The 21,020-nt window shown below is 43.3% G+C and overlaps 1 protein-coding gene across 2 annotated transcripts; it reads right to left on the bottom strand.

The window, feature by feature from the left end:
* Window positions 1-156: 156 nt before the first annotated feature.
* LOC147232400 (AMP deaminase 3-like) lies at window positions 157-20,186 on the bottom strand. 2 transcript variants are annotated; one of them, XM_086149226.1, is made up of 15 exons: window positions 20,087-20,186; window positions 16,242-16,464; window positions 15,863-16,040; window positions 14,699-14,864; window positions 13,821-14,040; window positions 13,142-13,271; window positions 12,809-13,003; window positions 12,309-12,440; window positions 10,689-10,852; window positions 9,798-9,924; window positions 8,818-8,981; window positions 8,229-8,349; window positions 2,929-3,102; window positions 2,530-2,640; window positions 157-1,726 (listed from the first exon to the last, which is right to left on the bottom strand). In XM_086149226.1, exons 1-15 carry the CDS (start codon window positions 20,142-20,144, stop codon window positions 1,553-1,555), a joined length of 2,337 nt encoding a protein of 778 aa, XP_086005352.1. In that variant the 5' UTR covers window positions 20,145-20,186; the 3' UTR covers window positions 157-1,552. The 2 variants fall into 2 exon arrangements, with proteins under 2 accessions (XP_086005352.1, XP_086005353.1); XM_086149227.1 differs by lacking the exon at window positions 20,087-20,186 and adding an exon at window positions 18,731-19,012.
* Window positions 20,187-21,020: the final 834 nt, after the last annotated feature.

Here is a 21,020-nt window from a genome sequence, read left to right as displayed (position 1 = left end):
GGACGTTAGCTGAAGCTAAACTGGAAGCGTGCGCGTTACCAACACATGCTAAGGGAAATTAACTCTATCTTTGTTTAGTCCGTTGTTATTTTTTGTAATGTAAATAAACAGTCTTTATTAAAACACACATCCCAAGAGAAGCGAAAAAAAGCGAAGTAAGCATTGCAGTGTTTTATTTATATCAGTTATCAAAAGCTCCGGGAACAAAAAAACACTCATTAAAAAATTAACTTGACCATACTCTTACATTCATCTTATGCTGAAAATTTAATTACGATTTTCTGTGAAGAAGTCTGGGCCAAATACAAACTTGTTTGGGAACGTTTTCCCTGTCATTTAACTACTGCTGCCGAGGTAATTCAGTGTGACAGAGTCAAATCTGAGTCAATATCCCATCACACATTTTATAGTCTGTCATTTGTTAACAGGGTGTGCTAGAAAGAAAGATTTCTTTTTGACAATTTCCTCCCCCTGTGAGAGTTTTTTTAGTAGTTTTCAAGCACAGTCACCTATTTGCCGCCTTTTGACTCACATTTCCACAAACTGGTATTAAACCTTCAACTTTTAAGATATATAAACACCATAAAAAAAAAAACCTGATTGTTTAAACTAGAGAAAAGATATAACGGGATGTATACGTGGCTGTAATAGAATAAGTGGAAATGTAAACTGTTTAGCTTCACCTGCCAATGCTGTTTGCACCCTCCTTTTTTAAAATGTGCTTCTTTTTTTGTAAGTTGTAATGTAAAAGTGGACACATTGCACATAAAACTTACACTTGGTTTTGAATCAAGGTTACACTGACCTTGATCCCGCCTCTGGCGTCAAACATCAAAACCTGTCTAAGAACCACCTGCATATTGTGGTCAAAGTGTCCCTGTTTTTCAATGTTATGGCATGAATATGTTCCCATTGGCTTTCGGATGTTGGCACTCAATTGAATAGGGCCATCAACTGTTGCCAGTCATAGACCAAAAACTCCATTAATGTCTGACGTCCTAGAATTCCATGACCCAGGTTACAGTTGTATGGAGACCTTAGTGAAACAACCATGTCTCATTTTAAAAGTGGGTCCATCAGATGTCGTTGTTGATCTAATACATCCTTTGAAACATGCATATATGTAACTCAAGTATGAAATCTCCCTTGTAATTGGAGTTGGGAAATGAACAACTGTAATTCTAAGAAAAATTATAAGAGACTACATTTTAGAAAATATCCACAGTACACAAGGTGACGTGGCTAATGCCCATTGACATGTCTCAGTCTTCAAGAATAGTAAAACTATATTTCTGATGTAAAAATAGACACTTCTGCCCAGTTTGTTACAACATTAAATTACATTTTGAAAAAAGAAATCAAGCAAAGTACTAAATAAGGTAGCCTTATTTAACCTAGTCCCTTTAGGACAGGTTACTCCCACCAAAAAAAAAAGAGAATTGTGTGTGTGTGTGTGTGTGTGTGTGTGTGTGTGTGTGTGTGTGTGTGTGTGTGTGTGTGTGTGTGTGTGTGTGTGTGTGTGTCTTCAGGCATTTTGCGTTGTGCTATGGAGTCATTCGGTCAGACCCGTGCCCTCCATTTTCACCGCGTCCACCAGAAAGCTGAGCTCGTTGCAGAGAGTCTCTTGGCGGTAGGCCATGCGAATTTGCGCTACGTTGGTCTGCCGGATATCATTGCCCTCTGGCCCACCCTGCAGGTAGTTGGAACCGATGAAGTGTTTCTTCTCCTGGGCACAGAAGAGGAAGAGACACGGAACACACACTGGATGTTAGGGGGGCGTCTTTTTTTTTTTTTTTTTGGTTTAACTGGAGAATTTAATGCAAAACCTTTTGACCTCTTCCCAAGGGTCCACTGAGTTCACATGGAATATGGCAGGCAATAGAAGGCTTCTGTATATTCTATGCAATTATTTTAATAATGCAGCTTTCTCCAAATGTTCTACTACAAACTAGATGTAACTGTTAAACTCTGCCAAAATGAACCGAAGAAGAATACCTGCAATATGTGTTTGACTTACGATGTTCAAGTTGTATATCAACGCTATTCTTTGGCACGGTGATGCAGGGGTCACTGCTTAGAAGGTCCCTGGTTGGATTACAACAGGTGGACCTTCTGTGTGGAGTCTCCATGTTCTGTGCACAGAGTTCCCCCGTGTTCTCCAGTTTCCTCCCACAGTCCAACAGCATGTAGCAAGTTCATTGGAGACTCCAAATTGCTCAGATGTTTGAATGGTTCTATGTCTCTATATTACTTGAATGAGGAGTTGAACGATTGTACGTATCTATATGATGTGTGAATGATTGAGTGAATAGTTCTATGTCCATATTTGGGCCTGTGATTGACAGCACTGTAGACCCGGTCAAAGGGTGGATCCTGCATCTTACCCAGTGACAGCTGGGATAGGCTGCAGGATCAGCAGTATGGATAATGAATAAATGCCTCCTCCCTTGGGCTGTGACACCTGGCTTGCACCCTGTTGGATTCCATGTGAATGCAGCTTTGGAGGCCGAGCGGGAGTTGTGCGTTTACCTGATGTGAAAGGCCGCTCTGCAGAACACTGTTTCTGGCGATCTCGCACAAATCACAGGTGCTCAGCTTCCACAGCTGAGCTGCAATGGCGTACTCCTCCATCAAAGCTTCCTGCAAGTTTTATTCAGAATACAATAGTGAGAATATTTGTATTTTTTTGCAGGGATATGAGTGATATGATTCTAATTTTTGTAAGTATATAACTGTCGCAGGGCAGGCAGGGTGTGATAAATGGATCATTTTTGATTTGGATATGTATAAAATCACCACATTCTCCACATAATCATTAGTTTATTTCAACTGAAGAAAAAAATGTTTTTTGAAAATACATAAGTGGTTTTGTATCAACTTTTGGATATTTTTTTTGCTATTTTTTTTAAGTTGTGTATTGGCTCTGACCTTAGTGTAGTGGAACTGCATGGGGTCGTCAGTGGACAGCGATACACACAGGCCTTTCTGGAGGAACTCCCGCAGGGGGTTCTTGGAGTACTGAAGGAATAGGCTGTTGTTGCTTAGCGGGGACATGGCGATGGGAACCTGGGCCAGGTAGTACAAGTACTGCAAGACTGGACTCTGGGGAGCAGAGGAAGGAGGGGCCGGACACCAGGGACATCATTGCAGATGATTTACCACTTGAGCAAAAAGCACTTAAGTGCACATTTAGCACTAGCTGCGGGGGACTTTTACAGCTATTAGTCATTCCACTCTTGTTGCGTGTGTCTGAGTTTAATTCTTATCCTGTTTAAGAACATAATATTACACAACACTTGTTTAAATTTTTATCAACACGGCTTATCCTGCAGGCAGGCAATCACAGGCCCACTGTTTCTGCTCTGTGGGAGGAAGATGGAGAACCCAGAAAACATCCTGAGTCCACACGGAGAGAACCCAGTCTGTCACCTCTTTGAGCTGGGGACCATCTGAGCGTGAGGCGCCACTGTGCTAACCGCTTTTGATAATCTATTTATAGTCCAGTTTATACACTGAGGAGGAGTGTGACTCATGGCAGTGGACACAAAACCACACAATATCCCTATGTTCTGTGTCTGGAGTTCGCCTCTGAAAGTGGACCAGTCTGGACTGACTAACAGTCCAGACTGGACTGTTATTGTCGTGACTGAAGACGCATATCAAGACAGATCGTAGCTGGCAGTATTTTAAAGGTGATTAACCAAAACAAGACTGTAAGACATTATTTCCTCATTACCTTTACCAGAATCCCATCTTAACTGATTCACTGAATTGAATAAGCACCACCTCAAAGCATTCTTTTCTACATAATTCTGTGACTTGTCACATTTGAATTCAAGGCTGGTGTCAAGGCTTGTAGTTTGTCTGCAGAAAACATGGGGAATGCAAATTAAAAAAATCTCAAGAAAAACAGGGGTTTTGGTGATACTATGTTCGGGAAATGGCTGCCCACAGACTTTTGTCATGTTTCTGCAGGGATGTCTGGCGATCTAACCAGGAACATTCGATCACTCTAACCATCTGAGCCACGGCACCCTTACCAAATTATAATAATATTGATAGTAATCTGAAGTAGAGTTAGATCATTTAAGTCCTGGGGAATGTAGCGCCGGTTTTGTGTCTCAACTATGCAACAGTCACCAGCAGTGCTCATGGATGTGCTTGCATTTTTTGAGAGAAACAGTACCCCCTACTGGCCGAGACCAGTAATGCATGCCAGAACATCATCGTCCTCTTCCCCTTAGGGTTTTTCCCTTCAGGGGTCACCACAGCGAATCAACCTTTTCCATCTAGGCCTATTCTCTGTATCCTCCTTTCTCACACAGACTATCTTCATGTCCTCTCTCACTATGTCCATAGAATAGATCTTCTCTTTGGTCTCCCTCTAGACCTCCTGCCTGGTAGCTCCAAATCCAACATCCATCCACCAATATATTCACTATCCCTCCTCTGTGAATGACCCAACCATCTCAGTCTGGCTTCTCTGACCTTCTCTCCAAAACGTTTAACGTGCTGTTCCTCTGATAGACTCATTCCTGATCCTATCCATCCTGGTTACTCCCAAAGAGAACCTCAGCATTTTCATCTCTGCCACCTCCAGCTCTACCTCTTGTATTGCCTTGAAATGAATTCACGATGAGTGATTACAAAAAAAAGGCATTTAACTGAGCGAAAAGAAATTGCCCGAAAACTGAAAAAAAAACTACCTGATGACAAAAATGTAAATAATTGAGGAAAAAAGGTCAGGAATTTATAAAGTCACAGGTGGGGGCCAGGAAAGGAACAGCATCAAAAAAACACAATTTGGAGTAAATAACATTTAGAATGCAGCCTCAGGGCGGCACTGGCCCGTGCCTCTCCAAGCCTGCCTTGGGGGGGCACGGAGCAGTGTCTCCCTGTGCCGGTCCCAAGCCCGGATAAATGCAGAGGGTTGCGTCAGGAAGGGCATCCGGCGTAAAACTTTTGCCAAAACCAAATATGCGAGACAACCAAAACTATACCATACCGGATCGGTCGCGGACCGGGTTAACAACGACCGCCATTGGTACTGATGACCTACAGGGTACTAATGGAAATTGGGCTACTGTGGGTCGAAGAACAAGAACAAGAAGAAGAGGTGGAGTGCGTGTTCGGAAGCAGAGAGAGAGGAGGAAGGGAAAGAGTCTGGGACTGAGAGTAGGGACTTTGAATGTTGGGACTATGACAGGAAAAGGTAGAGAGCTGGTCGACATGATGCAGAGAAGGAAGGTGGATATACTGTGTGTCCAGGAGACCAGGTGGAAAGGTAGTAAGGCTAGAAGCTTAGGAGCAGGCTTTAAGTTGTACTATTATGGTACTGACAAGAAGAGAAATGGAGTAGGAGTTATCTTGAAGGAGGAGTTTGTTAGGAACGTCCTAGAGGTGAAAAGAATGTCAGATAGACTTATGAGTCTGAAACTGGAAATCGAAGGTGTGATGCTCAATGTTGTTAGTGGCTATGCCCCGCAGGTGGGATGTGAATCTGAAGAGAAGGAGAAGTTCTGGAATGAGTTAGATGAAGTGATGCAGAATATTCCCAGAAATGAGAGAGTGGTCATTGGTGCAGACTTCAATGGACATGTTGGTGAAGGCAATAGAGGGGATGAAGAAGTGATGGGCAGATTTGGTATCCAGGATAGGAATGCAGAGGGACAGATGGTGGTAGATTTTGCAAAAAGGATGGAAATGGCTGTAGTGAACACCTTTTTCCAGAAAAAACAGGAACATAGGGTAACTTATAAGAGCGGAGGTAGGAGCACGCAGGTAGACTACATCTTGTATAGACGAGGTAACCTGAAAGAGATTAGTGACTGCAAAGTAGTTGTAGGTGAGAGTGTAGCCAGACAGCATAGGATGGTGGTTTGTAGGATGACTCTGGTGACAAGGAAGATGAAGAGGACAAAGGCAGAGCAGAGGACAAAATGGTGGAAGCTGAAAAGGGAGGAGTGTTGCATGGTTTTCAGGGAGGAGTTGAGAAAGGGTCTGGGTGGTCAGGGTGAGCTTCCAGATGATTGGACAACTACAGCTAGTGTTATCAGGGAGACAGGTAAAAGAGTACTTGGTGTGTCATCTGGAAGGAAAGTAGATAAGGAGACTTGGTGGTGGAATGAGGAAGTGCAGGAGTGTATACAGAGAAAGCGGTTAGCGAAGAAGAAGTGGGATACTGAGAGGACTGAAGAGAACAGACAGGAGTTCAGGGAGGTGCGGCGAAAGGTAAAGATAGAGGTAGCAAAGGCAAAACAAAGGGCTTATGATGACTTGTATGCTCGGTTGGATAGTAAGGAGGGTGAGAATGATCTATACAGGTTGGCGAAACAGAGAGATAAAGATGCAAAGGATGTACAACAGGTCCGGGTGATAAAGGACAGAGAGGGAAATGTATTGACAGATGCTAGAAGAGTGATGGGAAGATGGAAAGAGTACTTTGAAGAACTGATGAATGTGGAAAATGAAAGAGAGGCAAGGGTAGAAGAGGTGACTATTGTAGACCACAAAGTAGCAAAAATTAGTAAAAGTGAAGTGAGGAAGGCATTGAAGAGGATGAAGAGTGGAAAAGCAGTTGGTCCTGATGATATACCTGTGGAGGTGTGGAAGTGTCTAGGAGAGGCAGCGGTAGATTTTCTGACTAGATTATTCAACAGGATCTTAGAGAGTGAGAAGATGCCTGAAGAATGGAGACAAAGTGTGATGGTGCCTATTTTTAAGAATAAAGGGGATGTGCAGAATTGTGGCAACTACAGAGGGATAAAGTTGATGAGCCATACAATGAAGTTATGGGAAAGAGTAGTGGAAACTAGACTGAGAGCAGAAGTCAGCATTTGTGAACAGCAGTATGGCTTCATGCCTAGGAAGAGTACTACAGATGCAGTATTTGCGTTGAGAATGCTAATAGAAAAGTACAGAGAAGGCCAGAGGGAGTTGCACTGCGTTTTTGTAGACCTAGAAAAAGCATATGACAGGGTGCCAAGAGAGGAGCTCTGGTATTGTATGAGGAAGTCTGGAGTGGCAGAGAAGTATGTTGGACTGGTGCAGGACATGTATGCTAGCTGTGAGACACTGGTACGGTGTGCTGTAGGGGTAACAGAGAAGTTCAAGGTGGAGGTGGGACTCCATCAGGGATCAGCTCTGAGCCCCTTCTTGTTCGCAATGGTGATGGATAGGCTGACAGATGAGGTTAGACAGGAATCCCCATGGACCATGATGTTTGCGGATGACATTGTGATCTGTAGTGAGAGCAGACAACAGGTAGAGGAAAATCTAGAGAGGTGGAGGTATGCTCTGGAAAGGAGAGGAATGAAAGTTAGTCGCAGCAAGACAGAATATATGTGTGTGAATGAGAGGAACTCGGGTGGAGCGGTGAGGCTACAGGGAATGGAGATCAAGAAGCTGGAGGATTTCAGGTACTTAGGGTCAACAGTCCAGAGCAACGGAGAGTGCGGAAAAGAGGTGAAGAGACGGGTCCAAGCAGGTTGGAATGGGTGGAGAAAAGTGTCAGGGGTACTATGTGATAGAAGACTATCGGCCAGAATAAAAGGAAAGGTGTACAAGACAGTGGTGAGACCAGCGATGATGTATGGACTAGAAACTGTTACAATGACCAAAAGACAGCAGGCAGAACTAGAGGTTGCAGAGATGAAGATGTTGAGGTTCTCTTTGGGAGTGACCAGGATGGATAGGATCAGGAATGAATCTATCAGAGGGACGGCACATGTTCGATGTTTTGGAGAGAAGGTCAGAGAAGCCAGACTGAGATGGTTCGGTCATGTACAGAGAAGAGATAGTGAATATATTGGTAGACGGATGCTGGAATTGGAGCTGCCAGGCAAGAGGTCTCGAGGAAGACCAAAGAGAAGATTTATGGACGTAGTGAGAGAGGATATGAAAGTAGCTGGTGTGAGAGAGGAAGATACAGAGAATAGGGTTAGATGGAGAAAGTTGACTCGCTGTGGCGACCCCTAACGGGAAAAGCCGAAAGAAGAAGAAGAAGAAGAAGAAGAAGGAGTAAATAACATTTAGCAAGAGAGGCTTGATTGTGAGTTGATCTTCACTTGAGCATGAAGCTGAAACCAGAATTCTCAATGTTTTAGCTACATCTCACTCAGATCTACATAACCAGAAGAGTCGGCTTACATGGTGTTCAGCATCATGTCAGAATCCTTCCCTCTGTGGAAAATATACGCTGCAATTTAAGCATTAAACTGTGACCTCACCTTCTTGAGGTTGAGTCCATGGGAGATGTTGTCTGATGTCAGGAAGGCTGAGACCAGGTGGGTGATGGAGCCGGCCTCGCCGCAGTGGGGACGGAACTGGAAGGTGTTCAGTCCCCGCTCCCTAAGGTTGGAGCAGATAATGTTGAAAGTTGAAGTTTTGCTAAGGTTTTTCTTGATAATATTGATAGACTGTCTTCATGTCCCACCGAAATTGTGATACAATAATGTTGTGGTACTTCTGTTTGTTCTGTGTGGCCTAGCTGTTCTTAAGGGCCATAGTTCATGTCCCATCTGTCATCTTCCTTTTTTTAGAAACACGCTACGCTTGTCTCTCCTCTTTTGCGTCTCTTATCTATGAATTTGTTTTTTTTAAGCCGGAAGAATTTTAGTTTCAACCACTGAACCGAAATTGATTGTTGTTTGTTCACCTTTGTGATAAGTGACTTTTTATGAGACATGATAAAATAACCGACCGCTTCATCAGGTCTTTATGGCCCTGTGTTTGTTTCGTCTCCGTGTGGCAGGACTCACTAGATTCTCAACACTTGAACAGTCACCGAACCGGAGGTGTGTCGAAATTGTAACTCACTTGCGCAGGTTGTTGAGCACCATGATGTTGGCGTACATGTAGAACAGGTAGTAGCTGTAGGGCGGGTTGTCGTCCGTGGTCCAGGAGTCCGGTTTCGGGCTCTTGTAGGAGAACATGTGGTTGCTATGTTTGGACTCGTCGTCCACGCTGTCGAACCCTGTCACCTACGGATGACAAAGATGAGCCGCCCACACGCTCAACGCTGACTCACAGCAGAGCCCGATGACCTCTGACCTCTAGTGGGCTCAATGACGAGTCCAGCTGTGGCCTAATTCAAATCCTCCCTATTAAAATCTAATTTTTCTTTTTGGCTGCTCCCTTCAGGGGTCGCCTCAGTCAGTCACCCGCCTCCATATAACCCTCTGCGATATCTTCTCTCACAGCCACTAACTTCATGCTTGCTTATTTTTTTTCTTTAATGTAATCTTTTCTTGACTGTTTTGCTCTTGTCACTAATTTCGGGTCAATGAATGAATGTAGATGATATAAATATACTTTATTTTTTCTCCCCTATGACTTTGAAAGTATAGCAATTGGCAGGTTGGGGGGAAAAAATTGTAAGGAGAAAATCAAGGACTGAACAAAAACATGTTTTTACCAGAATTTTAACCAAATACCAAACACCCAGAAAGATTTATTTTATTTATATATTGAAGCTAAGGGTCAGCTGTGCTGGCTAACAGGCCACACACATTCGTTGCCTGAGTTCAACCGAGGACACGTTCAACAAAACTCCAGGTCACCGCCTTTTAAAACGATCAGTTGAATAAATCAACAGTTCTTCTCAACGGACCCAATAAAACCTGAACATTAAGAATCTCACGAAAGGGGAATTTATTGCGGGGCAGTTGATATCGCGGATTAGTTTGATCTAGTCAGTTGGACTGGCTTGTTCCCGAGGAGCTCAATGTTCTTGAGAAAAAAATAAAAATATGGCTGCCGTTTTCATTCGTCACAGGACCCCTAATGAAAATACTCACGTATTTCATGAACACATGTAGCGTCGGGTGCTTTTGTGGGTTAACCGTCGCCTCGAAAAGGGGGAGGAAAATGTTCTCCAGCATCTTGGCGAAGTGCGGTATTAGCTTCTTCGACCTGAAAATATCACTGAAGGGAAAACACACACAGACACGCAACACAGAGCAGTTCAATTTCATTAAAAAAAAAACCAACACAAAACAAACATTTTTGCTTATTCATAACAGCATCTTGAGGAATGAGTTTACAATTTACAGCCAAATTTTTGGGAACATTGACATCATACTGAACCGGAGTTAGATATCTGCAAATTTAATACCAAAGTCTTTTTTTTTTTTGTCTGTCACGAACATGAGATGATTATTTGACCCAAATGACGTTCATCCTTTTTGGTTCTAGAACATCTATATTAAAGTTTAGAAGGGCAATAAACAAGTAGCCAAGGGCTAAATAAAAGTTAATAACACACACAGATAGCAAAAATTATGTGCGAGTTACAGCGAGTCTGTGTGTGTGCATGATAATATGTGTGTTCGCGTTGCGTCCTGTTTTATTCTGAAAGCCCCTGCATAGATCTATGCTTGATCGAAAGTCCTCTTTCCTCCACACTTTTTCTGTATTTGTTCTGTGTGGCCTAGCTCTTCTAAAGCTTCATCGGTCACGTCCTGTTTGTCATTGTTCTTTCTTAGAAATACGCAATGTCCTGTTTTGCGTCTCATATATGAATTTGCTTTGTGGCCGGAAACATTTTAGTATCAACCACTGAACCAAAATTGGTTTGGACCCCCTTGTTGTTTGTTCTCCTTTGTGAGAAGTGACTGTTTATGAGATGTGATAAAATAGCAGGTCTTTATGGCCCCGTGTTTGTTTCGTCTCCGCGTGGAAGGACTCACTAGATTCTTGGCACTTGGATTATCCATCTCATGTTGGGGGAGTGGACCTTGTGCAGGATGAACCAGGCTGCCAGGTTCTCCCACTCATGGGCAGAAGAGCCATAAATTGACAGACGAGGCTCGGCATGCTGGTACTTACTCTCCTCCAGCTCTTTGGCCACTTCCTGAAACAGAGGCCAAAACCACAGGAGGTTCACGCAAAATATAAAAGAAGAAGGAAGGGTGGCAACTTTTCACAAGACTGATAAGGCACAGTTACTTCCCCTGCCGAACTAAACAGATAACAAATTTCTCTCGTTCTACTTCATATATGTATACATTCACTCTTGATCAGCAACCAGCTGTGAGTAGCTGTCAACCAGCTGTCAGTATATTTAAAAAATAATCCTTATAGTGTGTTCAAAACTGCTTACTTTTTTTATAAATCTTTCCAACCTCGCTCATTTGCTCATATTTGTTGCAAAGTATTTTAATCATGTCTAAAACGAGGTTGCGGCTGCTACACTAAACAGGCTGAGAATGACGCAAGAGTAAATGTCATGTTGAGCCTGGCTGACATACAGTATAGCTCCTTCACACTAAGCTTTACAGCTCAGTTCTTTTTTAACCCGTTGGGATCTGTTCAATTTTTTTTCCCAGTCAGACACCAAACGCTCTTTGGACATTGGTATAACTTTCATGATGTGGATATAAAGATGTCGGGTGTCATGATAGGTGATTTAGTAAATGCTAACGTCAGCTAGATATGGATTCGGTGCTGTTAGTTGATCAAATCCACATCTCTCAAAGGTCTGAATTTTTATTCATATGTCTGTGTGTATATGTATGTATATGTATATATATATGTGTGTGAACACTTATATATTTACACATACAAGTGTGTGTCTGTATATATGTATATATTCCACACACACACACACACACACACACACACACAACGCATGTATATACCATAGTGACATGATGTTGCTCGTTCGAGGTTCTGTCATGATCATCTTTTGAAATATATCTCTAGTATCACATCTTAATGCAGCTTATATGAGCTGATTTATTGTTCTTAAGATTTTTTTTTTTTTCTTGTCCAAAAGATGCATATCTGTAAACTTCGTAGTATCGACTATCAGCTCCAAGAATCTGGGATTTATCAGAAATTTGTGAATCCCTGAAACAACATAAAGTTTTGATGAGAAACTGTGATGGGATAATGGTGTTTTTGCACTGTCATTCAAACCCTTTCTGAAAAGAACACATCATTATACAGAACACACTTCCTCAAAGATAAGTTTAAGTACATCCAGTCCAGAAAAATCTTAATAACGTCACATCACATGTGTCAAGGTCAAATGCAGTGTTTTGTTTTTGTTTTTTTTTGGGTGGGGGTGTGATACTTCTAATAATCAAATGTTTGAATTATCATTTGAGAAGTATGGAGCCCATTCTGAAATATTTAGACCTTTGAGAACTCCGTGTTTAAGTACGGGCCAACACCCCGACTCTTTGCACTTGTTTAGTGCAAAGAAACGAGCATGATCGTCATCGCCGCCGTGGCGTCACTGAATCTGGCGATTCCACTGAAGCTCTCACTCACATGAAAAGCACGACAGAGAGGTCATACCACACCTTGACCAGACGTGCAAAGTACTCTCCTTTGATATAGTTGTCCGTTTTCAAGTAAATCTCCCGCAGCTCATTGGCCCCGACAGGGTTGTATTTGGAGTTGAACTTGTCAAACCGATGAAATGTTTGCCTTCCCTAGGAGAGTTGTTCGTGAGAGAGAGGGGGGTGTCAATCTTATGTACCGATGAGCACACTCTCATTCCAACAAAGTGACTGTATTGATTATTTTCAGATTATGCATGAACGGGACTTTGCGTGGAACTTAGGAAATGATTGATTAATACCATATGAAATGCATGAAAAAAAAACATAATTGCATCCTTATGTCAACAAATACTAAGTTGGTGAAATGTGCTGCGGATATTTTGAAAATAACAAATTAATTCCTTGCAGGCGCGCGTTGTGATTACGTCAAGGACGCTGTATTTTTATGTAAATATGCGGTAGATGTGATGTAACGTGTAGCGGTATTAAAAAGCAATTAATCCCGTTTTATCTCTTACAGCGTGAACGTCCAGCGAGTCCACGGTGAGGTCATACGGATCCATGTTGAGGCTTTTGAAGACCTGCTTGAGCGTCATCTTCTCGCCACCGTTTTCCCGCACCACGCGATCCGCCTCCGTCTGGTACGTTGTCTTGATAAACTCCAACAAATGTTTCTGGTTCATGCAAGCGGCAGCGTGTATGTGTGTGTCCACCTGTGACGACGTAAACCAAACGGTGTCAGAGCGCATAGCTGTATTTTATAAGAGAGAAGCATTTGATTTTTCCGACCGGGCCACTGGGATAATGCAAGGCCAAACGAGTTTCTGCCGGCCGACGAGATGTCGGCTTACCTTCCTGACGTTGTAGAAGTCTCTGTGCGGAACGCGTTTCAACTCCTTCAGCTCCGCCATTTCGTTCAGCATCTCGTGGAGGTAGAATTTAGAGGCCAAGAAGTTCAGCCGTCTGTGACAGTAGGTTTTTCTGCAGAGCGGTGCAACGAGTGTTGTCAAAGCATGTCATACAGAAGAAGGGCACATGTTTGGAACTGTTGGACTAATATTTCCCTCCAGGCGTGCTGCTGCAGACCCGCTGACAGCAGTTTATGGACCACAGTTGTTTTGTTTCTTTAACAAAATGCTAACCTTCTGTTCCGTTGGTCTAAAATAGCAAAATTAATAATATAGTCGATTTTATTTGACAGAGCTGCAGCAGTAATTCTTTAACTACATAGTAGTACTGACTAACCAAATAGTTGAATAACACAGTCCCAACCATGAAGTACTTGTGCTTTTGCTGCCTAAGCTTTGAATCCTTCATATTTTGGTGCATGGAACCGTCTAATATGGACAGGTAGCATAAATCTCTGATCAAGTACTCGGACTGGGGTGCTTTGATTCTGTAATGGTTTTGGTCTGCAGCAACCTACTTTTTAGCCTTTGTAATCATCATACTATCTTGTCTTGGCCACTTAACTATTTTCTTAAAGAACCGAGAACCGCCACGGGTATTTCGTCATGATTGCGTACTCACGTTGGGCCGTCGCCTATCATTGCGAGGACATGACTCAGATCAATGGCGAAGGTTTCGAGGTCCGGGTACGGGAGGCTGCGGGGCTTCTGCTCCTTCAAGGCCTCGGCGTTGTCATAAACGTGCACGATGCCTTCCTTCATCTGCAGTTCGTAGTTGAGGTTCTCGGGAAGACCCTCCATGGAGTACGGGTCCTCCCCTTCGTGAGGGCAAGGCCAGATGTCTGTAGAGGATGGAAGCAGATTAGAACCCGAGCAATAAATAGGCCAGCTGATTTTATAGCCTGATACGTCGGACATCTAGCGTCAACCTCATTAAAATTTCCAACTTAAAATTAATGCCTGTACGATATGGAGCCAACACATTTTTGGACTTAAAACTCATATCTCGTGCCAGTAGGGTTGTTACAGATCCTTCAGCACTATCATGTGTTGAACTTGGCCGTGCTGTCGCATTTAAAAGCTGCTCAAACTTTTAATGTAGTGATAAATGAAAACCCCCTGGGTCATTTTCCATAATGGCTTATTTTAAAACATTTTGCATGCATTACTTAACTAACATATTGATAAGACCCCTAAATATCCTCCTCATTAGTGTCTGAGGCCAACAACATTTCGGTCTTCATTATCGTGGAGGACACCGTTGTATTGGTGTACTTGTTGTCCTTGTAACTAGAAACTCTTGCTCTTGCACGTTTTTTGTTTTTATTTTCCCTTCGAGACCATATTTACTGTGCACTCGTACAGACAGAAGTGTGAGAGCCGGACAAACGGTCATATGTGTTTGAGTTGACCTGGTGGTTGTATAGCACTCCAATTGAAGGCCGCGCTTATACACACATTAGCACCAGCGATAGGAGGTTGACATCTCAAACACCTTACCTGGCAAGATCTCGTCCTCCTCGCGCCACTTCTCGTTCTCTGCCGTGCGGAGGTAGCGGGCCGTTGTCCGGGGAAAGCGGTGATAGGCCAGCCTGGAGTACTTCTCTCTGATGGCCAGAGCTCTGAGGAGACTCTTGGCTGCTTGTTCATAGTCCTCAACAGTGATCTGGAAGTGTATGGAATTTAAAACATGCAAAATCTTTTGATTCATACGTCAGCGGGAAGTGATGAAAGAGAGAGGATTTTTTTTTGTGTGTTTTTTTTTTTTCATATTTGTCATAATTTGAATCTGGAACACAACTAATGGAATGGCCTTGGTTTAGCCTCGTTTGTTGACAGGTTACACCTGCTGCGTGTTTGCATAAACCAACTCCTAACACGCGTTGTGAAGTATTAAATCAGAACGCGTTTGCGGAGGAAAAAACAAATCCGTTCATTCGGGGTCATTCGACATCGCTTTGATGCTGATGCATGAAGGAATGAGAGAATAAAACCCACACTCTGTAAAAACTTCAACTTGCATCATAAAACACATTGAAGCCTTTACTTACAATATCTTTATTGGAGTCCAGGTTTTCATTCCCGATCCACGGGTTGAAAAGCTCAAATATAATCGATAGACTTTTTTGATGACTTCTCTTGGCGTTTTCCTCGCCTGGCTTCACTCAACCGCACTTTCAATGCGTTTTGACGCGGGCTACGTTTGTTCAGACTTGTAACCTCTCAAGACTTGAACAAGTGACGTAACAACCAATCCGAGTTAACGAAGGGCGTGACAAATGCTACCGAAGGCCATTAGAGGTCCAGATGAAACACTGCATTTGACGTGTTGCCTGAATTTCAGTAAAACAAAGGATCAGCTTCCATGTTTGATTTTTAAAGATGCATGTAGCTACACAGTCAAGCTTCTTGGCTCATCTGCAGCTTTTGGCCAGGTCTTGTATCAAAGATTGGGCCTTTTAATTGCAATGCCATCATAAATCTTAGTGCAGGCAACAGAATGGTCAGCTGACCAAAATAACTATATCTTGAAAGACTCCGGTCCGGTTCCCAGGCTACTGTTCAAGTGGACAAACAGACAAGTTCACAGAAACGACGCCTTTACTATCATTGCACGCCTTTATATCATGTATTGTACATGCATGGAGTATGTGTGGTGTTTACCCCCGCGCAGTAGTCTCCACTAATGGTCACCCTCTGGAAGTCCAGAAAGCTCTCCGGAGGGAAGGGTTCTGGCGTTGCCGGGGAGAGCAGAGGAGAGTGGATAGACAGGGCCCATTCACTGCTCGCTGGTATCTGCAGAGTCACTGAGTGTGAGCGCTTCATCATGAAACTCTTCTTCCTGGTCACCCAGAGAGTGGGAAATTAGATGCCGAGAACAGCCATAATTATTATGAAATTGTCTTCTCCTCTTGCTTGGATCACTCGACTGACAAAAATCTCTGGCTCGTACAATATTCTCCCATTTTTTTTCCACCTTGATATGAAAGCGAAGAGGAAATTAGCAACCTTAATTTAAACCCAATGCTGTCCTGCTGGCTACCTTTTCGCAGACTCTTGAGACTGCTGCTCCGCCAGCTCCCTCTGCAGGGCCCGCTCTCTGTCCTCGTGTAGCCCGATGGGACAGTCCTCCGGGACGGTGAAGAGGGCCAGGGCGTCCTTGGTGTCTTCCTCCTTCATGGCGGAGGCGTAGACTTTCTCTGCTAGCAGGCGAACCTTCTCATCCACCTCGCTCATTGACATTCTCGGGAAAATCCGGGGCATCTCTGAGGGAGTTGAAATTTTTTTTCATTTTATGTACGTCATACCAGCTGAGCTGGACCCATGTGTAATTTGAAAGCTTGGATTTGCACATCAACTGTACAGAGTTGGACTGGTATATAGATTTAAAAGAGGGCTTTGGTTGGTCTTTACTACTTTTGTTCGGCCACAGCAAGCAATGGTGTTGTTATTGTTGATATATCAGTTTAAAAAACTCATTTTCAGAATGTCCAACTGCCTGATTGAACACCATGGCAGCTTAAAAACAATGTGACAATCTCTGAGGAAATGTGGTTCCAATGGATTAGACCCATTTTTAAGCCACGTCTTGATGCTAATTCTATTGACAAGCTTCAGTAGAATAATCTCCCAGGAGCTAACAAGTTGTAATACTTCTGGCATGTGAGAGGAAATATGACGGCACTTAAATGGGAATAATATTTAGTTTGTGGTGGCAGTAAACGCAGAATACCTCTGTGATAAACACGAGTGTGAGGCCACCGCCGGATTGGGTTAAGGGCGGCTGGCACGTTTTGTGGCGCCTTGTCCAAAAACACAACCCGTAAACAGGACTTGGGTTTCAGTGTTGACCGCAGAGTTGTCGGGGGCGAGCAACTGTAAACTAAAAAATTATCTCGGTGCTCGGTGTCTTAAGTCTGACACTGCAACATCACAGTCCCCCCTTTCTTGGATTACGTAGCTCGTATTTTAACACTCAGAGAACCAAAATGTTTGTAAGGGATCACTTAGGCTCCTTAAAAAACAGTTAGATGGGGCGCTATGTCATGGGAGATGCTTCCAGCCATGAGGCCTGAGGACACAACTGTTCAACTCCCTGGCTGTAGTCAGTGGTTGTCTAACAGTAAATCATAGGGGATCCATGTCACTCCTCTAATATATCATTTGAAAAGTACACAAAATTAACTCTGTTGGCTATCATTCGTTTTTTTCCCTGTTGTTTATTACCTGTTTCCGGATGCATTGTTTTATCCATAGAGAAGATGGGCATAGGAAACTTCTGAATAGTCATGTGTAAATATTAAGCTTGTGTTTATTTCAATAAATACAATTTGAAACAATAGCACAACATCGAAACACTCTGGTTTTTCCACCCAGCCCGCCTGTAGCTTTAAGAGGTTCAGCAATCATGCAGTAGTTTTATTTTAAAGTGTTTGTATGTCTTAGACAGAAACCACTCATCAGGGAGGCTCGCGTAACGTTCCCATTTGAATTCCTAAAGTCTGACTGTGACTGAAAGAGAGAATATTTGACCCTTTGTTCTTCGAAACATTAGCATCGAGTTTGGTTCTCAAGACCTTGGTGGTGGGAAAGGGGTCATGTTTGTTTCTATTAAACTGTTTCCCAAATACGTGGGCAGTGGCTTCAATTCTATTTTCAAGCCTGGTACTTTGAATTCAGATTTTGATACGGCTAAAACATGCACACAGTGTTTTTTTAGATAGCTTTACTGACTTGCTAAGTCCCTATGACGTTCAGCTAATCTGATCCGTGTCATCACTTACTGTCGGTGTCAGTGTTGCAGCTAGCTATGTGTCCGTGGAGGTATTGCGGTCAAAGTTACATGTTGTTTGTTTACATTTTAACTGGGAGACTGACTGTCTGGCAAAGGGCTGCGGATAAGGCTACGGTAAGGATTACAAAGTTTGGAATCAAATATGGAACAGCAAACACAGGACACCACCAACACCACAACAACATGGCAGGGTGTGGTAAAGTGCACTGGGCCACATTCAGCTGTGTTACTCAGAAGCCGTTTCTATGACAGGCCTTCCTCTCAAGCCTCTCGGCACGTGTGTGCTAACCAACAGCTGAGCAGCACTTTCACCTTGACCTACATCCCCCAGCCCTTTCCAAAGAAACCTGATCCATCCAAACAAGTGCATTCGGTCACTGGGTGAGATCTTCTGGCGTATTCTTTTGCATTATCATTATCGTGAGGTTGCTCATTTTGATTTTTAATATGACAATATCCTCGTAATTCACAATATAAAATCTTAATATCACCAGGCCCATTAAGCTACGTGCCGGTTTATCATATTATATTTCAGCTGATGATCTTTTACTGTTCTAAACAGTATGTTATTTGGAATAAGAGGCTTTTTTTGGTGGCGGGGATTAAACCTGTACCATCTACCGTCTTGTGCCACTCTGATTCAGCTGCCACTTTTCTTTTCACTCAGTTTTCACCCACCGGGTGAGGCTGATCGCTGGTCATTACCGTAAGATCGCAAAACTCCCACCATCTCTTACCTTCTGCGGTGATTTGCGCCATGACCTGCTGCCTCGCTCTTTGCCTGTTGACTCAGGCCTGTATCGTCTATACGCTCTTCAACTTTTTAAACTAGAACTTTTATGTCTTTGCCTGATGCTGTCGAAAGTTCCCTGAGATCTGTGGCTGTGTGTGTTTTCTCTCCGCTATGGATGACGCGTCCGGACTTCTGTGAGGCTCCTCTCTACGGCGGCTGTGTGTATAATGCAGCTGCTGGTTGTTCCTGTCTGGAGTGTCCTTCTCCATCTCTATTTTAGGGCGGCGAGAAGCGTCATGACAACAAGGCCCGCTAATCCAAGCGGAGGGCTGGCATGTCACAAGTGGCTGCTGATATGTGAATGGCTCTTTGAGACGGGCCAATAAGGAGAGTGAGAAATACTACCGTTCTCAGGAGGGGAACAAAAATGGCAGGAAAACATTTTGAAAAAGAAAACATCTCAATTTTTTTTTAAATGTATTTGTTTTTACATTTTTCTGGCTTTCTAAAAAACTCACCATGGGCCAAAAGCAAACAGTTCCTTCCCTAAGGATCGCGTTCAAAAAAACCTTTTTAAAAAGGAATGCACAGTCGCCATCAGGTTATCATCAAGTTACAGAGCTGCAGTCACTGCCTTGCCTGCTCACTGATAAACTAATACCTCCTAGCCAAAAAACATCTCCTTAAATGGGGAAGTGACTAATGAATATCTAGTGACATCCCCAAGTACAGTGGAGGATTTATCTGTTTCCTTTTGGTGTCCATTCATCCATACGCATATAACAGGAAAGAGACTCCCAGTGGTAATTACAGTCTACAGGGATGGTTGGGACACAACAAATTGCTGATAATGGAGCAAAATAGTAGCGGTTTAAAACAAACCACCAATGTTAGCCATTCTGTGGGTTTATTAATGAAACCATGCGTGCCGTAAAAAGACAGATGTTTTTGTTTTCGGTTTGATTTATGGAAAAAAACAAAAAACAAAAACACAGATCAGATTTTGATTATTCTCATGTCAGCAAATCATCTCGGGTGTGTGTGTGTGTGTGTGTGTGTGTGTGTGTGTGTCTTAAGATTCATTTTGTCATGTAGTAAATGATTGCATGAATCATGTCATGTACATGCTGCATGGAGTGGATAGAAAAGTGATTTCTTCTGGGCCGGTCAATGATAGTGCAGGGTATCAAGCAGGAGGCGGCGTTTAGCTCCTTCTCGTTGGAGACGCATCGGACTGTCACCTTACTGACAGGATTGTGGCAAACAGAGAACTTTTGCTGATTTTTTTAAGTAATCCAATCAGTCCAATTTAATTCACTGTCCAGCAAGGATGTTTGTGTTTGATGCAACGTTTACTCACCATTCCCAAGGCAAGGTGTCGACTGCTGCTTACAGAGGGGGGTTTGGCTTCTCCGCATTTTTGCCTGACTTCTTCTTTTTCTTCCCCTTTCAGCTTTTCCCTTCAGGGGTCGCCACAGCAAAAAACAAATTATAAATGAAATTACTTTGGAGGTAATTGATTGGTGATGTCTGACTTAGCTGGTAGAGTCAGCCCTTTTGATGTTCCATCGCTAATATTCTGTTATTCAAGTAATAGAACTGGTTTTACCCTGAGACTCTATTGAAAGATTGCTACTATTCAAGTGGTATATCAACTGGCTTCTGCTGACTAGGGTACATGATAGTTGATATAGGATCTTTTGGCATGGTTATTTGCTCCCATGTGAACTATTTCAATGAGCAGAAACCTGTCTCAGAGACGATCTCTCAGTCAAAACTGTCAGACGGTCATAAAAAATAAAATTGAGCCCGTTGTTTGAATAGTCCGGACCTCCCAGATGGGACTGACGCGCACGTGTCGCGGGGGTCAGAGATCCGACCGAGGGATTTCAACCGCTCATCTGGCCAATGTATCGTGCTTGCCGCGGCAGAGTCTGCGGTCAGAGGTGTGCGAGGGGCCACATAGATGTCGGCGATGACCTTTGACCTTTTCCTACAGCGGTGAGTCCGATACCCAATGAATCAAGGGCCAGGAGGGTTGACAGCCCCGGCGGTTCAAGCAAACTGAACACATCAAGGTCAGTGAGTGCAGGAAAGGTCAATACATGAACTGGATTTCAGTGGTTTTCCAACAAACGATTTGATTGAATGTCGAAAATTCAATGTATGGTTTGGGAGAAATGCAAAGGCAGAGTATGAATCTGTCCTGGCTTCGAGTGCTGAGTCGGATGGACCGTGTGCTTTCAGTGGAGAGTGAGCTTTAAAACGCATGCGTGCAGGTTGTCAGAGGTAGG

The sequence above is a fragment of the Fistularia commersonii genome, chromosome 7 (genome assembly GCF_037954325.1).
Source record: "Fistularia commersonii isolate RoL2024-O1a breed Wild chromosome 7, RoL_Fcom_v1.0, whole genome shotgun sequence".
NCBI classification, from domain to species: Eukaryota; Metazoa; Chordata; class Actinopteri; order Syngnathiformes; family Fistulariidae; genus Fistularia; species Fistularia commersonii.
This window is presented reverse-complemented; position numbering and strand designations above follow the sequence as displayed.